At 35.8% G+C, this 21,656-nt stretch overlaps 1 protein-coding gene across 1 annotated transcript in view; it reads left to right on the top strand.

Annotated features, from left to right (window-relative positions):
• SLC16A7 (solute carrier family 16 member 7) overlaps nt 1-8,066 on the top strand; it is a 68,083-nt gene extending 60,017 nt beyond the window's left edge. The window contains exon 5 of the mRNA XM_027682181.1: nt 637-8,066. Coding sequence (XP_027537982.1) covers nt 637-908 — 272 coding nt within the window. The 3' untranslated portion in view covers nt 909-8,066. The remainder of the gene's footprint in view (nt 1-636) is intronic.
• Nucleotides 8,067-21,656: the final 13,590 nt, after the last annotated feature.

Below are 21,656 nucleotides of genomic sequence, written 5' to 3'. Positions count from 1 at the left end.
GGGAATTGTGAAAATTTAGAAAGAATGGCTGATAAATGGAAAGAACTGTTATAATTTATTTTCCTTTCCATGTCCAAGTTAATCACAGAGGTGTGAACGTAATTTTTACGTACAGGCCTCATAGTTTAAAACTCATCAGTTGAGCATGATGGCTGAAGGGAGAAGCCTTTCTATCTCTTTTACCAGTCACTGGAAAGTAAACTTGAAAAGCAGGCATCTGCTGCACAGACAGCAGCCTAAGAAAGTCCATACCTCTTCATCCTATTGTCTGTATACAGCCTCAGTGAGTAACAGGCATTCCAAAACAATAGGAAACACAATTAGGACATGAATAAAATGAAATACTGAAAATAAAAGAGTTAAAAAACTGTCTGTCATTATTCATTAAGCTTTACTTACATCGTTCTTCAATATTCTACAATTGTCAGTGACTCCAATGACAATTGCTAGCTTCACTGATACAGGTTTTGTTATAGTTCCACTGTCTATGTTAGAAAATTTTAACGTGTTGAAAATGCTTTTCTGTTCCTACTTCAAAACCAAGGAATATATAGATATTTCTCCAAGAGAAGGATATGGATTGTATTTGGCATCCTAGTCTAAATACTCTTTCTCTTTCTTTTCTTTGTATTTCAGGTTGGTTAGTAGATGTTACTGGTGAATATCAGTACATGTATTTTGTCTGCGGAGTGATTGTGACTGTGGCCAGTATCTGGTTGTTCATTGGCAATGCCATCAACTACAGGCTTTTGGCAAAAGAAAAGAAGCTAGAAGATGAGAAGCAAAAAGCTCAGAAGAATGCTGACTCAAAGGAAGTGGAACCATTAACAAATAACGAGAATGAAGATGCTTCCAGCAGAGCCGACAAAGCTCTTGAAGATCCCTCAGAAAGAGAAACCAATATTTAATCTGCATTATAGCTCAGAAGGCAATATTTATGATTTCCATTAGGAATCAAGACACAGGCCAAGTTTTGTGGTAATAATGATCAGTCACAATATTGGATGGGAACAGATTTTTGCCCTAAGGCATAACTCTAAGTTAAATTTCTATCTACAGTTTATTTATTTCAGTGATACAAAATTAAGATTACAGAGATAATGATTCCGTGCAAAGGAATCCATCAGACTTTGACTCTGGACAATCAAGAATCAGGTAAACCAGACTATAAACATTTTTGTTTCAGAAGTATATCTACTACAAAAGTATCTCCTACTCTTATTTGGGAAGATACTTGCATTCATCCTTAGAGTACGGTTAAAGTCAGTTGAAATAATCTGCCCAAACTCTACTTACCACTAATATTAAAGAGAATATAAGTTCAAAGATTTGTTTCAAAAGAGACAGAGTACCTGACTGAAGCACACAGAAACTCTTTCTGTATTTTGTATTCCCATTAGATAAAAAATACATGTCTGTATAAATAATTATAATATGGATGTAAAAGTTAAGGGTAGAAGATGAACAATTAGTGGGCACCATCTCTAAAATACAATAAACAGCTGATTTATAATATATTCCAGAAGTAGTTTCCTCCTGTGATAGCTGACTACATTGTACTTCAACATACACATTTGAACACAAAGTACATTCAGATCTCACTAATTCAAACTAAGCTAAAATCTGCCTGTACATAAAAAATTTAAACCCAAGATTTGCATTGCTAACAAGTGTGGCAATTAGTTTGTTTGATTATGTATTCCTGTGTGGCTGAATGATCTGGATCAGACTGTGAAGCCTTTTTCCTAAAGGGACTAGATTCAGAATCTGCTGAAGTTAAAACGATAGTAACCCTTGGCTTTTGTGGCCCAAATCAGTTTCATGGCAGTGACTTCAAAGTAAATGCTTGGCTTTATTGGCAAGTCACTAGTTATTTGGTGGTTTCCTGAGAGGAGATTTAAGGTCTAACTTCAGGTCTTTGCAGATAGGTATCTTCATACCAGTTCTCATTTCCCTTTCGCATGAATTTAGTGAAAAGCTACTTCTTTTTTTTTTGTAGTGCTACTTTGAGCAAAAATGCTGCAAGGCATCTTGATAATGCCAGTCTGGTAGCTTTGTGCAGGAAGCTTTGTCTGGAAGCTTTGACATATCAGTTTTGTGCAGGATATTTAGTCATGTGTCTACAATTTCATGCAGACACTCATATAAATTAAAATGTACACAATTGTCCTCCTCCTTTAGACAAAAGAAAGCATAAGTCTACAGTTTTACCGTACAGAAGTCATTTAGCATTGCATTTGAAAGCTAAAAGTGCAAGCTTCTGAAGGTAATAAATGAAAATATTTCTGTTGTATTTCTAGGTAAGGAAAGATGCTATTCGTTTTGGAGAGATGCGTAAAAATGCCTCAGAAATTGTGAAAATTAAGGATCTGATTCTTAAAACATTTATGCACTGTTTATGCAGGATAAACCTACATTCAATTCCAGGAAAAGAATATCATTCCTTTTAGCCCTTTTCTAAATCTCAAAAAGTTGGATATATAGTGCACAGCTGTGGTAAACACACTTTGAAGTGCCAATAACGAAAGAAAAAAATTATTAGTAAAATCTAGCAGAGTGCTTTTAGGAAGTTATTTCTTAATATTATTAATAATATTATGTTCAATATGATTATTTTAATTTTTCTTCTAAAAATTTTGGTTGTGCTTATTTCAGTTTTTCTGGCTTATCCTCTCATATACTATGATGTTCCACAGTAGCGCTGAACTTTTTAATTATCTCAGCACTGTTTTGGGGGAGAAGCATCATGAATCTACTCTCAGCATGGTACAGAATTTAATACCTACTTTTTACCTAGTTATATTCAGGAAAACCAGACATCTCCAACAAGTCCTGTAGTTTTACAGAAGCATCAGCAACAAAATATATGCATTTCAGAGTTTTGGGAGAAAATATGTTTTGTATGTTCAGATTTGAGCAGTGTTCTGTGTAAAGGAGAATGATTTAGTCCCAGTAAAATTATAGTTCTTCTCCCAGCCCCCAGCTTCAGAGAGGAAATAAATACATTGTACCTGCCAGCACCCCATGAGATAGAAGCATTGTTCTCTTTTTTGACTATATAAACATACTGAGTGAATTCCAGGACCTGTGGAGACCCTATGTGCCCATAGTCAGAGGGTGATGAGGACTCTCATAGACACTAAGCTTTCATACAGTGAGGAATATCAGTTATAAATACTGGATTGCAAAAGAAGAACAGAAATTTTTGCTAAAGCGTAGTCATCAGGAACATCAGTCTGCTCTTACAGCAACTGGTAGAAAGGCAGAGATTATTTGAAAAGAGATTGCTACAGAGACTGAACAAAAATGTCTGAGGCAAAATTGTAGGTGCCTATTATCTCTTTGCAAAAAACGGCATGATTAAAAATACAGGTTAGAAGACAACAAGTGTCAGTTTTTGACTGAAGGCTGTTAAGTGTTGCTGTTGCTGAGTAAAAATGATGATAAAAAAAGTCTCTCAGGAAATACACAGGCAACTTGCCTGTTCTATGCAGGATCTCAGAATACAATACAACATGGCATAGGAAATAAGGGAAAAACAAGGTTCCTTGAGCCACAGACACACCTGACCACCAGTAACAAAAATTATGCTACTATCTCGGAGGAAATAAACCCTCTACAGAGATGCTGCTCTTTCATCTCTGGTAAGGTATGGTAAAAAATAATAGGAATGAAGGAGCTGCTTTACCACCACTCACCAGTGTACAATTTTTAATCCTACAAGGCTAAATGATGCAGCAGACAACTGGAGCAATATAAAGTAGGAAGACTCAAGTGAAACATTTCCTTACACCTCTTTCATTACTTTTCGTCTTAATACTAACAACAGAATAAAAACCATCAGCATACTCTTGATATTACTGAATATTAAAGAGGTTAAAATCTAGAGAATGAAGAAAATTGGAACCATATCTATGCAAAAACTGCCTGCAATTGAAAACCTGTGTCTTCCAAATAACAGGTCCTAAGGGGGCAATTGCCTCATAGTAGAAGTAGGTGATATTTCTAAAAGTAACGGTAATAAATTGCCTTGAATCAACGATATACTGAGCAACAAAGTAGCAAAATGAGTATAACCTGCCTTCAAATCCCTGAATATCGCTCTTACTTGCACTGACCTGCAATTTGTACTGTAAATCATTTCATCATTACATTTCTGCTTTTATAATTAGACCTGAGTATATACACCATCTCTCTAAATTCCCTGGTTTCTTTTAATTACCTCACCCTCAGTCTGAACCACTGAAGGGTCAGGACTAAGAGATTCCCCTGCCCAGTGATGAAGAAATATACCACATGCATCTGTTGTGCACTATAAAAATCTATAGTCTCTGTCAGTCAGTGCAAGCAAATCCTTAATTGGTCTTATTCTCATTTATACTCATGTATAACTCGTTCTTTTCTCTACCACAAGCCTAATTATCCTCTTGCTCTTATTTGATCAATCCAGAAAAAATAATGCCAACATTTTAAAATTAGTAGGAAACTGGATAACATCAATAATATTTTTTTCCCATTTAACATCAAGGTCGAATTTCAAGTTGTTTTAGAGAACACATCCAGATACTTTTCTTTCTTTAGGTTTTCTGATATAGAACTCTACTAGCTGGAGGGTTCTGTATTTCCAACTCCAGAGAAAGACTTCTCACTATTAGTTTTCTGCTGTTTCAGGAACATATAAAAATTTCACCCCTCCCACCTTTTTGCATTGAACTGTGGTTGCAATTGTTGTCAGTTCTGTATTTCCATTCATAAATTCAAAAAGGCATCTTTTTATATAAAATCCTGTGCATAAGTAGTCAGACTACAATGCTTTTATTTCAGGAGTGTGATTTGTGAACTGTTTTGACAGAGCTAGGGAAAATCTTACTTCATCTTAAAATAGATTTTTTAAGCGATGTTGTCCTTATGAGAGGAATTTCAACTTTTACTTACTGCTGAAGTGAATGGCAGGAATTTCACTGATATTGTGATTCAAAATTCTTGTGAACGTTAATGGTCACTTTGCATATCAGCATCTAGTGGGCTTAAAAACATTTGTCAATATATACATGATTTTTCCTCTTCAAGAATTCTTGTTCCTCTTGAAAGTTTCCCACCTCCACCATGCCATCACATTTTTCATTTTGATGTAACACAAAGAATTTGGACCAGGAATGTAGTGACTTATCTTTAATGCTTTCTTGTAATTGTTTTTCCTGAAATGCCACATTTACCATTCTGCCAAATGCAATGTTTTTCACTTGCTGCTTTCAGGTCAGGTTGTGGGTATTAGTGGAGAGGTATTACTGAGATACAGAATAAGCTACAGATACCATATAAAGCCAGATTTGTGGCAGCTATCAGGATTTCACTAAACAAAGCCAATGACCACTTTTATAGATGAATTGACACTGATTTTGCTTATAAAAAAATTGAATCAGGCAACTTTTGTTAGTTTCTCTATAGATGACTATTTTTCTACTCACAGAGAGGAATATAAAGGGAATTTTAAAATAATTATTTTCAGAGGTGGCATATCAGTTTTAACAAGGTTGTCTGGATTTTTCTTTCAGGGGTGCACTTCTGATATTTGTGCATATGTATACATTGAAAGTTCTTGGATGTACTATCACCTTTTTAATCACAATTTGCATAAGCATTGCTATGTGATTTCAACATAGTTTGCATGTTGTAGTTTTGCAGTTCAAATTTTTCTCATCATCTACCTCTTAGTTGAAGTTTGGAGGCTTGCACAACCCTGGAAGAATAGAGTTGACAAGATGCATAATGGTAAAACCTGTACAGACTATTAGAAAGTCTCACAAATATTTGAAGCTGCTTACTGTTCTATTTTTAAGGCAGTGCATATCTGTGACCAAATTCTTTGAATCAATTGACATAGCTTTATTAAGCCTAAAGATTTAACCCATACTTATGAAGTTTTTGCATCACTGACCTGCTATAAAAATTCACAGTGTGATTTAGATATCCAGAGTCTGCTGACCTTTCTGTGAGATTTTGGCCTGCCTTTCTTTTTTGTTTGTTTTCTTATAATTTCTGAGTTAGTGAAATTAGTAAAGTTAATACGTCCAGTTTTTAAAAGTATTACAGAACACTTTGCATTTTGTATCCCTGAAAAAAAAAATGTTGTTTTTTTTTTTTAATTTAGAAGTAATATCAAATTTTAGCTTGTTTTGCCTTTCATGGGGCAGTTGAGGGAGATGATCACAACATATTGGGTTGGGGCCACGAATAATGATTGTTCTTCATGCGCTCTTTATAAAACCAGAGATGATTGTTTCTTCAAAGATATTCTTCAAACCATTCTTGCCTTCTAGGACCTAGTACAAAGTCCACTGAAGCCAACATAAAAATACCTATCAAAGAGCTTTATCAGATGTTGGAGGTGATGTGGCTTCAGTGGAGGCTTGAGCCTTATTTTCTCCATACCAAATCTCAGGAGTATCAGCAAATGTGGAATTTGTTATAACTGGCAAATTTGCTACGTCTGCATATTCCTAACTAATCAGTCCCTAAATTGACGCACAATGTGTATTATTTTAATAGTCTGTGTAAATAAATAAATTTTAAGAATCCCACCATAAACTCTGAATGTATAAAATATAGAGGACATATTTAAATAAATATCCAAACAAATCTGTTAACCCCAAAGGAAATTATCTATTTCCTTTCAAGCCTTCTTTGAGCAGTGTGTAATCTTTCTTTTTCTTTTTTTCTGGAGAAAATGGTTTATGTCTTTTGTGAATGTATATATAGACATATATATATAAGGGAATATATATGCAGAAGTGGTATGTGTGTATTCCCCTATATATAAAACTCTAATTTATATATATATTATATATATAAAATATATATAATATTTTAGAGTAAGTTGCATATTGTGCCTGATAAATTAAACATATTTGTAAACAAATAAAATACTTCCACAAATGACAGAAAAATTTAAAGCTTTTCTGTAAGAGTATGTGTTATTTTTCACTTTGTGCTAGATTTATTTATAGTACAAAATCATTCAAAAAACTGCAATATTACATAACACTGATTTCCAACCATGATTCAGTTCAAAGCAGCCTAAGATCACTGAGAATTTTCGTTGATGTAGGTGGTAAACCCTACATTGTTGGTGAATTTGATTGTTGGGTGTTTTTGCTATGGAAATCTTAACTAAATGATCTTTGAACAGACTGCAATAGACTGAGTTTTCATTTATTGTGGAGTGTATGACCAGTTCGTACAAAGTACCAATGGACGTGATATTCTTGTAACAAGTATGGAAAATGAGAATACTCTTGGGACTACAAAAAAGATCCTGTTGAATTATTATGGGAAACTCTCCAGAACACTAGTCACTAAAAACACTGATAACTTATAATACCTTTTATAGGTTTTGGTGTTTTTATTTTGTCTGCAAGTGAGCAAGCTCATGAAAAGTCTACATGTGGCTCTCACTCTTTAATTAATTTAGTTACTGAGAGATTTTTTCAGAGTGGTACATAAATCACTTACATAAATACCCTTCCTGAAGAGTGATGTAGCTGCATTTTCCACTTATGGCCTACTAGGAAAGATCACTGTATCTGCAGTTTATCAACAGACTTTGGTATTGCTATGCAATAATTAAACATGCAGTAGCCATTGTTGTTGTCTAATAAAGTTATTTCTTCCTTTTTGTATTTTGCAATACTGTATGGTTTTTACTTGAATATATTGGCTAGATTTTTTTTTGACAATCATTTATTAGCTAGGGGTGCTATTTATGTTCCAAAGAGATCTGAGTGAATGACAGCATTCTCTTTCTAGATGCCAAATTCTTTTCTTGACCTGACAAAATTATTTGTTCATAGTGTATATTAACCCTGTAAAATGCTTATGCATTGCATTTAATTGTATTTAAATACATTTTTGCTCATTAATTTCTATTCCAGACTCCTTCTACTGTGTAATATGTCGAGTTTGTCCATATATATTTATGGAAAATTACAACAAAAATTGTGTATAATAAGCAATTGGGGGAGGGGGAAGAAAAGAAAAATTAAAATAAAATTTCCATGTAAAGTTTCTGAAAGGATGTAAATGCTGTTTTCTTAGACTTCTTAATAGTCTTACACCTTCAGAGTGTGCCAGTATTCCTATGTTATTGATTGATTCATTATTCAAATGTAGCAAAAAATCCATTATCCTTACATACAGAAACACAACTTCAACTCCTTGCTATTCCTGATTCCACCATAACTAAGACTTAATATCATACATTACTCAAATACCACCTTTACAATAAGGATTTTTTTCGCCATTACTTGAATTGGGATGTTTTTCTATATTCCATGTACATGCAAAAATCATTCTCCAATCACCAATACTTGTTTTGATACAGAGGAGGAATTTAACCATATGGCTTGAAACAGTGTATGTAGACAACTCTATTTCGTAGCAGCTTTCTAAATGTTAGAAGTTCCTATGTTTTATCAATTGACTTAAGTCTACAATTGCTTGCCTCAGTTAAATAGGTATTTATTTACAGAAGGTGATTGGATATTTAAAATTAAGATATGAAGGAGATGTTTGAAACATTATTAGAGATACTGCCTTTGCATACTGTCTAAACACCTTTTACACAGATGCACAGTAAATTACTAGGAAACAAAGGTGTAACAGATGAGCTATTGAATAAGAAAGAAACTTCATCAGAGCAAATGGTTGTTATTTTTGTATTTCTAGTAACTGTAAAATCTATTTTTTAAAAGAATTATATCTATATCCTCTTGACATGAAAGTTTTGATTCAGCTACCAGAATATATTTAGATTTTGTTAAATTACCCTTGTAATATATGCATATCTGTGTATTTTAATATTCATAAAAATATATTTTGAGGCATTGGCCAGAAAAAAAAAAAAGTTAAATTGTCCCTTTGGCACAACAAACAAGGTGTGATATTGAACCCTGCTCAAAGACATTGACGATATCCTTTTCATGCCTAACAATATGTTGCTTCACAGAATCTGATTGCATGACTAAAATACATTGTTAGGAAATAAATACTGAATTCAGAAAAATCATTCCTCTTCCTGAAGTTTTTTATTTTGATAGTGTAGTGGCAAGACAGATGGAGACTTTAGTCTGTAGTTTGTCTCTTAAGATCAGCTGTTACTGTTTTCCCACATACGGTATTTTATTATACTAATGAGCCCTTTTAACTCTGCGGGTTATCCCAAGTTCAGTAAATAGGTTACATTTGCCACTGCAGCTCAACATTAATAACTTCAACAGTTTTATTCCTCTGATCAGGAGTTAAAAGCATTGCCATTCAATAAAGTTCTTAATCCATAACATGCAGTCAACCCTTAACTTGTGTGGGATCTGCGCTCCAACTGGCTCCCTCTATGGGACCTGATGGGTTTAATCTGAGAATACTCAAAGAGCTGGCCGAAGTCATCATGAAACCTCTATCAATGATTTTCGAACCATCTTGGGAATACGAAGAGGATCCAGTTGACTGGAAGCTGGCAAACAACTGCATTTGCCATAACACATTATGCTTTTCTTCATCTTCCTATATTGAGATAAGACAGTGCCCTAAAGATCAGGGATGCCGAGTTTATTTTTTTAAATATAGAAGTCTGAATCATAAGTCAAAGAAAATTAAATGCTATACATAGTGCATTAACAAGAGACACATAATTGGGGATTGTCATTCACTGGTCAAAAAAATAGTTCAGTTTTCACTGGGTGACACCAAGGTGTAAGTCTATCCCATAACATAACAAATATTTGGTTAAAATATATCCACTCTGTTGAACAACTGTTTTTTCTCATAGAAACTTCCTACAGGATCCTATTGTATAATGTAATGATGTTCTACCTCAAGACCCATATATGAAAATATGTTTCTGTTCTTTCTTTGGCTAGCATGAGACCTCCATCTTGCTGTCTTTTCTGTACAAAGGAACTCTTGACCTAATCTGTGGTTCCACTATTTTTTCTCACAAAATATAAAAAAAAGATCATACACCTGGACAAAATACAAAACCACTGAGACAGAGTGATATTTTAAGGACATTTTACTCACTTTTTATCCATTAGCACAGATGGATCTTAAAACATCTGGAACTGTACTGTCTTAAATTCAGTTTAAAATTTTAGAATTGCAGATTTCACATATTATTTGCAAATTACCTCAAATCAATATTTCAAATTAGTATATCAGAATGAAAAGTAATTTTTCAAAACTAATATTAATCCTAGATGATTTTCTTTTTTAGGATTTTGTCAAAATTTGGAGTAATGGGCCTAGAAGGTAATTACTTCACCTCTTTCATGTGTTCTTCTCCTCCTAACTTTTTCACTGATACTGATCATACAAAAAGTACATATCAAGTATAATAATATATTTTAGCTGCTAGACATGGATCTTCTTCTAAAAAAATACACCCAAAAAACAACAGAAAAGGTAAAAAAAGAATTATTTTCCAACAATTTGGAAAAACAAAACCCCTCAGACCTTATGTGATAAAAAGCATCTCTGAGAAATTTCTTGGAAATGGCAAAGTCTCCATAAAGAAAAAATTAATCCAAATGCTTGCCTGGAGGAGATACTGCTCAGCATTTGTAGATATCATCCTAAAATCTTGCACATATTATTTCAATTAAAGAGAGAAATAGGTGTTAATATCTGGGAATTGTCAATTTTAATTTGAGTGCTTTTTAGCAATAGTATCTATGCAAGGCTTTCTTTTGTTTCATAAAAAAAATGCCGAAAAGCTATGAATTTTCTTTCTTTTGATATGTCTCTTTATTTTCTGAATTTAATTATATTTTTTTCCGCTGGAAATTGTGTAACTTAGTTAATCAAGCAATATATATTTTCTCTATAAAATTGTGACAGCAGAATAGTTTGGGTGCTTTCAACATCAACTATCTAGAGTCTCAAACAATTCTTATGGCTGTTCCTCTTCCTACTTCCCTTCATATCATTTTTCATAAACCAGAAATGTGTGCAATCTATTTCGACACTTTAATGTCTATGGATTTGGAATGGAAAATTTGCTAATGCCACTTTCCTTGTTTTTTAATTTAAGAAATGCAGAAGTTCATCAGAACAATCTATTTTGGTTCTGTTGTCCTCATCAAAGCTCATGGACACCTACAAACACTGCGAGCATTTAACTAAACTTTTATACGGCATTGAATTCACAGCGCAAAAGTAATGTGAAATATTTAGGAAAATGTGTTATTTGAACATCTTAAAACTCTCAAAAGTTTCTTTTAAAATAAGTTTTAAAGTAATACTAAAAGAAAACATTTGTTTTATATGATCTCGTTCAGATATCCCTAACTTGTTTGTGCTTGTATTTTCCACAAAATAAATATTTTCAGAAATGGTCCTCTACAACCCTAAAGCTGTATCTAGGTACCAAAAGAAATGGCAACGTTTTCTGAAATATCACAGATGTATCAGTTTTCACTGACAAAGAGTTTATGTTGGAAGAGCAGTGATTCATTTTGCCAACCATCATAATTTACTTTGATTAATAACTGCACTTCCAGTTTGACCTGAATGATAAATGAGTAACAGTTAGGCACTGTAATTATTCAGTTCAATCACTGAACTGAATAACGGGGGGAAAATGGTTGAGGTTGAAATGAAGGGGTTTTTTTCCCTTCACAGAAAAAGTGCTTATTTGCTTTAATTACAAAACAAAGCTTTTCGATTTCATTTTGGACCTTCTAAATGGAACTAAAGAGAGAATTGGATATGAGTTGTAAAACAGCAGGATTTGGCAATGATCACATGATTCATCAGGCATAGAGACAGATTCTGTTCTTTCTTCTGCCTGGCATGAATGAACCCATGATTCCCTCTTCTAAAGCTGCTGGAGATTCAGGACAGAGTTGCTATCCTGCTGATGATTTTTATTGCTGCAGAGATTAGCAATCCTTTGTTCCAATTCTAATGCTGACACTCTACCACCTGGACTATATGTCTTCGAACAGCAAATACTTGATGCAAATTGAAGGAATACCAATAAAAGAAATTTCTAATACCTGCACACCAAAAAATCCTATGGAATTGTGTTTGGGGTATATCACCACAAATGCATTGGTTTGAAGAGATACAATACCCATGGCTTTTGAAAGACTGAAAAAAAAGAATATTAGCATTAATAATCTCCAATTTCTTTTTACTCTTGTCCATTTTACTGATGTCCAGTGCAAATAAACAGGGGTTTTTTGGGTATTAATAAAATCCATACTCAGCTGTTCTGTCTTTACATCGACACTGGATTTGTTTTATTTGTTTGAAGTACAGTCTGAGTTGATTGAAAATTACTTCCTCATAGAACTAGATATTTTTCTTCCCATCCTCTAACCCAGAGGGGTGAAAGTTTGGTCTGGATACAAAAAGTAACTGAAAATGGGACATAATGCCATAAAGTAGCAATTATTTTCCAAGAGAATTAATCTTTCTGGCAATGTTATTCCCACAAGTAACAGTGTCATTAAATGATCTTAATTCTAGGTTCCACTCAAGTTTATTAAATCAAGATTTTCTCTTAAAATTAATCAAGTGAAAAGATATTAAAAACTCATTCTTAAATTCTGCATTTGCAACAGCAGCAGCAACAACCTGGAGATTCAGTGCATCTGGCAAAGGGTTGCAAGCAGACTGTTAAGTATATCGTCCCAGGCGCTCAAAAGTGTGACATACCTAATTGCCCCCCAGAATTTGACATTAACAGGAGTTTGCAGCCAGAGGACTGCTTTAAGTTCTGCACTTGGTGGAGGACATCAAAAACAAGCATGAAACACCCTGGAACCATTCACAACTCCATTTTGTGTATCAGTTAATAACTTGTTCCCACATCTCTGTTCTCAGACTCAGCAATGTGTTTTCTGTTTATTAAAGCGACAGTCATTGAGAGGCCTTCTCAATAACCTTTCTCTCACCTTCCTCCGAGTGCAGACCAAACAGCTGACTGTAGAGCCTGGAGTGGAAATTGCTTGCTTCACACTTTTTGCACATTCTCCAGAATAGTTAAGCATCCACAATACACAACAACTAAGCAACGCCTTGCTTCAGTGCTGCAAGGCGCTCAGGTCAGGGGTTTGTCTCGCTGGGTTGCATCAAGCATTATCTGTTCTGATCACAAAACTTTTAGGATGAACAGTTTGTGTGATTCTTTCTCTTCTATTTGTAAGCTTCAGTGTGCAGGAACATAATGCACGGGGAAAAGGTTTTAAATTTGTGGAATTATCTTTCTGATAGATTTCGCCAAAAACCTGAAGAAACTCACATAAATTAATCAAAAAGCTTTGTGATTAGATTTTTGCACTTCAGGGTGCCTGTCCTTAGGAGGGTTTGTCTGCCAAGAAATTTTGAGTTACTTTATGGAAAAATACATTCTTGGTCAAATTTTTTTGACCATGTGACTGTGAAAATTTTTAGAAATCACATGCTGGAAGTACCTTAAGGCGGTTTGAAGGAACACAAGAAACCCTTCAAATATAAGAAGATTCAAGAACACATCTATGTCTCTGTTCTTCTCCTAAAAACTTTTCTCTTTTGATACAGATTTTATAGGAAAGCTTTAGAAAGTTATCCCTTTAAAATAGAGTCACAGTATACACAAAAAGAAATTAAAATACAAGATAACTGGAATTTGTTTCACATCTGTAGTATGGATTATTTTAGGAAATTTCCAAGCAACTTTCTGGAACCGATTTGTCTCTGTTTTCCTACATTTCTGAGTATATGAGAACTTGTGCCTAGACACTTTTGTAAAAAAAGGTGAAACCTATGATTTCAAGGGATAATATCAATGACTACTCATATTTTTATGTTCTCAGAACACATGCTCTCTTTCTTGTCACTTTTGAGCAGTTGAAGGGCCACATCCCCTGATACAGAATTGCAGGCAGTAAGTTCTCAGCATGAGGTTGTTAGCATCCCTGAGAAAAGAGTACCACACCACTACTCACTTTCTAACACCTCTGGCCTAGAAAGAACTTCATAGTTCAGCCAAATTCAAGTAAACTTACAGGCATTTCTCTATTACTCTGCTTTTTTCTAGGTGGGTTTTATTACCATAGGAAAGAATAGATACAGACATTTCTAACAGTGCTAATGGAATAGACACTAAGGAACATATTATGCTCTCTGAAGCTAAAAATATAAATCAAGCACTGGTTTCAGGAATATCATCTAATCTGTCATCTGACTCACAGTCACCATATGTCCTTTTCTACTATGAAAACAAGTATCTGTAAATCCATCTGGTTACCCCTACATTGAAGCAGTTGGTTAAAATTATGCAGTTTTGTGGACCTGCAGAGGGTGTGGAGCAAAGGAAAGGTCCATGCAGCCTCCTACTCCCTTGAGCATTCCTAGCTGATGTGCTGAAACACAGACAACTGCTTTTTGTCATCAATGGTTGAAGAGAAGGCCACATGCTGCTAAACTGGTGGGTTTTTTCCATCTTTTCCTCCATTTCACAAGACAGGGCATGCTCCCTCATAGTTCCAAGTCTTAGGCCATGATGCAAGAAAGGGAAGAGACTCTGCTTTCCCATTAACATGTGAGTAATATCTAACCTAAAGTGGGTTAGTAGAATCTAAGACCTGGTCTTTACCTGGCTAGCTCTTCTCTTACATTTTCCTTTCACAGGGACTTCCTAAAGGTTGTGTCTCTCAGAATGGTCTCTAACTGAAAATACATGTGATTACTGCTGAGTAGGAGCATTCTTACTGCAATATAGTTCTGCTACTACAGGATGGGTTGTCACGTATTATGTTGTAGTTGCTCAGTGGAATATTTATGTCACAGTAGCCACTTGCTTCAAGATAGAGAAATAGAAATTTTTCTAGAAATAGAAAGAGAAATAGAAACATTTCTGCTTAGGTATCATCCACATCATCTCTGTTCTGCTATCCTTTAGCCTGACTGATCCACATCACCAAGAAAATAGCTCTCTAAACCACATCATATTTTGCTGTTTCCATCCACCTGAAAGTAACAACTTCCTGTAGCAACTCTGAAGAGGGTGTATATGTGAGGAGTCTTCCCAGGCAACATATAGACTGATGAGCAGCACTTCAAACTAGCTTTGTTAGTAAGACTATGAGCTGAGTGGAGAGAATGGGGAGGTCTTCTAGAGCCACATGCTGTGGTTGCTTTGGCTTTTCCAACCTGTACATGTATCTGTGACACAATCATAAATGAGCTGCCTGTTGTGACACTACAATGAAAATGACAGTGCCCTCTCAGGATAGGGAAGTAAGCTTTAGATTCTATAGTACAAATAAAAGGAGAAGGGAGGAAGGAAACAATGAGTGCAATCCTCAAAGGACATGATCAGCTCTGTTTGTTTCTTAGTTAATGTCTCATTTATGAAGTTCAAAGTGTAGCAGTCTCTTTGCTCTCTTTGCTTCAGCTAACAATACTGTTTCTGAAACTATGAATTAATGAAGATAACTTCTAGCCTCCTGCCTTCAGTTGCAATACATGACAGAGATTTACAGGTGCAATGCAAAGTTTGTGCCTGCTGTGATGAAATTCTGAATGGCACTTTCTATTTAAAATACTATTTCCATTACATTATAGAAGAGTTGAAACAAACAAATCTTTAAGAAGGTCTGTGGCCTTCCACAATTAACCTTTTAATATAGCACAAGAATGACCATGCCTATTCTGATGTTCATCCAAATCATTGGATTTACCGAATTTCTGAATACATATGAAAACAGAGTCTTCATGGAGCTCTACAAATTTCAGACTTGTCCAACTGTTTTTCTGCTTGATTGCAACCTGATTTAAATGAGTTGGTGATTTTCAGCTGGAGATGTCAGGAGCAGCTTTGAAACTACCAGCCATATATTTCATTGGGTAAATCTTACCATTGAAATCTATCATCTGTTATGCAGGTAGCAGTTCTGGACACTGATTGTGATTGCAGTGAATTGCAATTTTAAATAAATTCCCAGGAACATATATATATATGTTTGTATGTATATGATATATATATAATTAATACAAACAGAAAAAATATGCGCACATTTTTAAAAATTGTTTTATCTCATTTATATACACATTTTATTTAATGTTCAGTAGCTTGTAAATGCCCCTAAAGACAAAAGAAAAAAATAATTTGCTTCAGAAAGCAAATACTTCTCAGAGCTATTCACTTGGTCTCTTTTACATTAAATGAAAATAGGGTTATAAAAAGAGTCAGTCAAGTTTTCACTCAGCACTAACAGAAAAAATTCTCATCCCAATCAAATAATTTAAAATCTCCATTCTGAATACATCTTTTATCTCTTCACTTTCATTTTGCCTAGCATGTATGCATGAGGTTCCATAGGAATCTGCTGTACTAAGTATACAATTTCTGTGGAACTCTCCAGGTAACTTTCAGCTGAATTTCCATTTGATTAATTTCAATTTTAAAATATTAATTATTTAAAAAGTTTGATATTTCAACTTTTAAAGTTTTCCTGCTCATAGGGAACAATCCTCATTTAATTCAGGCAGTTTTTCTATATTCATAATTAACTGTCTATTTTATATTTCATCTACTTAAGCTCTTTTGTTAGGAAGATTATATATTAAAAATTATCAAAAACTTCATCTACTTTCATGGATCAGTAAATGAGATCTATCCTTATAATGTGAGTCATCAAGAGAATCTTCTCAGAAGATTAAAGGATTGGCCCTGAAATGTTCTGGCAATCAAAGTCATGTAAAGTCAAAAAGCACACTTGCTGGTCTGCTCATGAAATCTATACTTTCACAAAAGTGATGAAAGGCATCTTTAGCCTTCTCAAACTTCAAGACTGTAGCTTAGAATTGAGCTGAAGAGAACAGAAATTTAGTTTTAACCCTTAAAAGAGTGATGCAAGTCTACCTTTAAGAAATCCAGTTGAGGCTCTACATCTTTTAAAATAGTTTGAACAGGTACACTCAGGTACAACAAATTGTACCCATTATAAAAATTAAGGTTCATCAAAAGCCAGGTTAATTTGCTGAAGCAACACCTTATGCAATGATCTGAGAATTTTCAGTTTTATGTCCATCTACAGCTTTCTGACTCTCTCTCTTAACCTAATGTTCTGATGTGCTGACAATTACTTTGCAATAAATACCAGTGCAAAGGAAACAGTCCTCTTTCTTTTATTTCCACAGCATTGTGGAAAATGTCACCATCATGACTCTCATCTAGCAATAACTTCTTTGCAATCCAGTGGAATATGCTTTTCCATGAAATTTCTTGGCTTATTTCTGCTAGATATTTACATTCAACACTGTGAGGGAAAAATAAATTGTTGACAGAATGTAAGAAGTAGTTTAAAAATCACAGAATCAACTAGGTTGGAAAAAACCTCTGACATAGGACCTAACACCTAATACCTCGTCAACTAGACCATGGCACTAAGTGCTACGTCCAGTCTTTTCTTGAACAGCTCCAGGGATGGTGACTCCACCACTCCCTGGGCAGTCCATTCCAATGCACAATTACTCTTTCTGTGAAGAGCTTCTTCCTGATGTCCAACCTAAACCTCCCTTGGTGCAGCTTAAGACTCTGTCCTCTTGATCTATGCTGGTTACCTGGGAGAAGAGACCGCCCCCCACCTGGCTACAACCTCCTTTCAAGTAGTTATAGAGAGTGATGAGGTCTCCCCTGAGCCTCCTCTTCTCCAGACTAAACAACTCCAGCTCCCTCAGCCTCTCCTCATAGGACTTGTGCTCCATACCCTTCACCAGCCTTGTTGCTCTTCTCTGGACCTGCTCCAGCACCTCCACATCCTTCCTGAACTGAGAGGCCCAGAACTGGACACAGTACTCCAGGTGTGGCCTCACCAGCAATGAGTACAGAGGAAGAATCACTTCCTGGTCCTGCTGGCCACACTGTTCCTGATACAGACAGGATACTTTCGGTGAATGAATTCAAGCGGGACAGGCTTTTGTCCAGGAAAAACTCTCTCGGAACTTTATTACTTCATACATATATACAGAGTCTCTACCAACCCTGGGTCCGAGCTCTCCAGCTGGGCAGATGTTTCTTTATCTCCCCATATACCACACATACCCACGTGACAGCTTCCAGCCACAGAGAACAACTATGCTTCAAGCAGCTTTCCAGCTTGACCTTGTGATTCTTTTCACACACACACTAATCTTAGCTCTGGCTTGCTCAGGACCACAATATTTTTGCTTTAGTATTTTCTTCTTCCTTTATCATCCGGGTGGCTGGGGTTGTCCATCCAGCCGCTCCTACAGGAGCCAGAGGCCCTGTTGGCCACCTGTGGACACTACTGGCTCATATTCAAACAGCTGTCAATCCAAACTCCCAGGTCCCTTTCTGCCTGGCTGCTCTCCAGCCACTCTGCCCCCAGCCTGTAGTGCTGCATGGGGTTATTGTGGCCAAAGTGCAGGACCCGGCACTTGGCCTTGTTGAACCTCATATTATTGGATTAAGCCCATCTATCCAGCCTGTCCAGGTCCCTCTGCAGAGCCCTCCTACCCTCCAGCAGATTGGTAGTCCCCCCACAACTTGGTGTCATCTGCAATTTTTTGCAGATGATCATTCAGATCATCAATAAAGATATTAAACAGGGCCCAACACTGACCCCTGCAGGACACTTCTAGTGACTGGCCACCAACTGGATGCAACACCATTCACCACCACTCTCTGGGCCCAGCCATCCAGCCATTTCTTACCCCAGTGGAGAGTGCACCTGTCCAAGCCATGGGCTGTCAGCTTTTCCGGGAGTATGCTGTGGGAGACAGTATCAAATTCTTTGCTGAAGTCCAGGTAGACTACATTCACATCTTTCCCCTCATCCACCAGGTGGGTCAGGTGGTCATGAAAGGAGATCACATTGGTAAGGCAGGACCTGCCCCTCCTAAATCCATGCTGGCTTGGGTCTGATCCCTGGGCAGTCCTGTAGGTGCCATATGATCTTACTCAAGATGATCTGTTCCATAATCTTGCCAGGCATTGAGGTCAGGCTGACAGGCCTGTAGTTTCCCGGATCCTCCTTCCAGGCCTTCATATGGATGGGCATCACACTGGCCAATCATCTGGGACCTCTCTGGTTAACTAGGACTGTTGGTAAATGATGGAGAGGGGCTTGACAAGCTCTTCTGCCAGCTCCCTCATCACCCTGGGATAGATTCCATCTGGCCCCATAGACCTGTGAGGATTTAAGTGGCTCAGCAGGTCACTAACTGCTTCCTCCTGGATTACAGAGGTGCTATTCTCTTCCCCGTTCCTGTTTACTAGCTCAGGAGGCCAGTTGTCCTGAGGATGACCTGTTTTATTGTTGAAAACTGACACAAAGGTGTTAAGTACCTCACCCTCTTCCTCCTTTTTGGTAACTATGTTCCCCTCCACATCCAATCATGAATGGAGGTTTTCCTTGCCCCACCTTATACTATTAATGTGGTTATAAAACCACTTTTTATTACTGGATTACCCTCGCAGAATTAAATGACATTCAACAGGTATATAAAAAAGCTATATCAACTGATACTTGGCCATTTGAGAAGCTCACAGTTTAAGTCATACATCATATAGAGCACTCCAAACCTGGTACTAAGAGCTGTGAATTTGTCATAAATAATTTGGGGAAAAATGAGAGGATTTGATGTGTCACATGTCTAAACTGTGGAAGTGATTGAATATATATAGAAAAAATGAACATATATGTTAAGTAAATATAGGTCCAAGTAAAACTATATTCATAATACTTGATTTTGTAGTGGTATTTAAGAACTCAGGTCTTTGTTTGATATAAACCAACACTATTACTATGATTTTGCACAGGACAAGCACAATGTATTTCTTTTAAAAAAGTTTTTTTTCCTACAGAATAATTACAATCAGTAGCAAGAAAAAGAGCAAAAGTTACAGCACAGGTTTTATGAAGTTTGAATAAGTCATAGTAGAAAGCATTCCAAGAACATAAATGGAGCTCTTAGTCTCCATGAGCTCTATTACTAAATCCAACATTTTCACTAGAAATGCATTGGCTACATGATAGATCTGATGTTGTAGCCCTATTAACAATAAATGGTTATTTAGGCATGTATTGTGCTGTTGAACTAGTTTCACTCTACTTGAAAATATCTCTCTACTGGTATACTGCTTATATTTGATACCTCAGCCATTTAACAGATCAAGTCTCCTCTTTGTTGTCATTAATTCTAGAGGGGGATTTCTTCTGTCCACAAAGCTCTAAGTAAGGTGAAATTACTTACTTTTTCAAGATGCCTATCTTCCTGCACTCTGGTTGGGGAATACCTCTCTCTCTCCTGCTCCCTCTCCCTCTCCCTCTCCTTTGCCCTGACTAATTTTCTCCCTAAAAAATTTAATTTTTCTTCACAGTCCTCAGGTTTCACTAAAAAATACAAAAAATTGTTTTCATTGATCATCAACAAAAAAAAATCAACAAAAACATTATCAAAGTAATATGTTCATAAGATCTAATTTTTTTGAAAAGCAGTAAAATCCAGTATTATAAACCCAGTTTACCCTAGAGTAGGGCTAGATCCGGCTACAGTTCATAAATTTATTTTTCACAGAACCCTGATCCTCATGGTGTTTTCCAAAGAACAGTCTTTGTGAACTATTTTTACTCCCATCAGGAATGGTCTAATGTTCACCAATGTGATAACAGTAGCCTAGTCTAGGAGTATTTTTCCCTATAACATTAGCAACAATGGAAACAATGCAGTAACCTTGCTCTGTATCTATTGAAGAACATAATATTTCAACTCTTACTTTTTCTTGGCCTTAACTAGATTCAGCACTAGTATTACTAATACAGCAGGCTGAGAGGAAGATATGATATGATATATGATATGATTTTACTTACTCCTATTGAAATATTAAACTGAAGTTCTACTGTTTGTTAGCAAGCTTGCTATTCCCCATAGCTTTATCAGAAAGGGATGGCTGTAAAGTCCTTACCTTATTACAAATAACACAATATGGAAATCAAAAATGCAGAAAGTAAAAACACTCTAAAAAATAAATCAAGATAGAATTCATTCATCACTCTTATGCAGTAAGAGAAAAATATGTACATTTTCTGAGAGTTGCTGGCTGTATCTTAGATAAACAATACATTGTTTACAGAGAAAATTTCTGTTGATAAAGCCAATTAAAGCAATCACAGTTAGGAACATTTAGACCTGGACTTTGAGCTGACACTTCACTGACTATGTTTTGTTCTCTTTATGTTTTTTTAAACTCAGCAACAGATGATAGAGCTGGACAGTCAGCACCCATATTCCAGCTAGGCTGGGGATGCTAATCAGGTTCCTAACATTTTTAGAAATTAAAGTAGCTGCAATTGAGCAAATACATTGATAATCTAGAGACAAAACCATTAGCTATCCAAGGGTCAATAAATGACAACTGCTGCATCCTGTAAGTTTTGAAAGTAATCTACCTAATTGGCTCATGGACTCTCACTTGTTTTGTGATAAAAGATGCGTAATTTCTAAGGGCGAGATTGGGCCAGCCTTGACAAGGAATACAAAGAAAACCAAAATGTCTTGACACCCTATCTAGTCTTTTTGTCACCTAAGAAATTACTGAAATCTGAATGACTATTTCAATCTTTTCCAATTTGCAAATATTTTTCTCC

This window comes from Neopelma chrysocephalum, unplaced genomic scaffold (genome assembly GCF_003984885.1).
Source record: "Neopelma chrysocephalum unplaced genomic scaffold, ASM398488v2 Primary Assembly neopelma1_62, whole genome shotgun sequence".
NCBI classification, from domain to species: Eukaryota; Metazoa; Chordata; class Aves; order Passeriformes; family Pipridae; genus Neopelma; species Neopelma chrysocephalum.
Note: the sequence above shows the minus strand (reverse complement) of the source record. Positions and strands in the feature narration are given on the sequence as shown.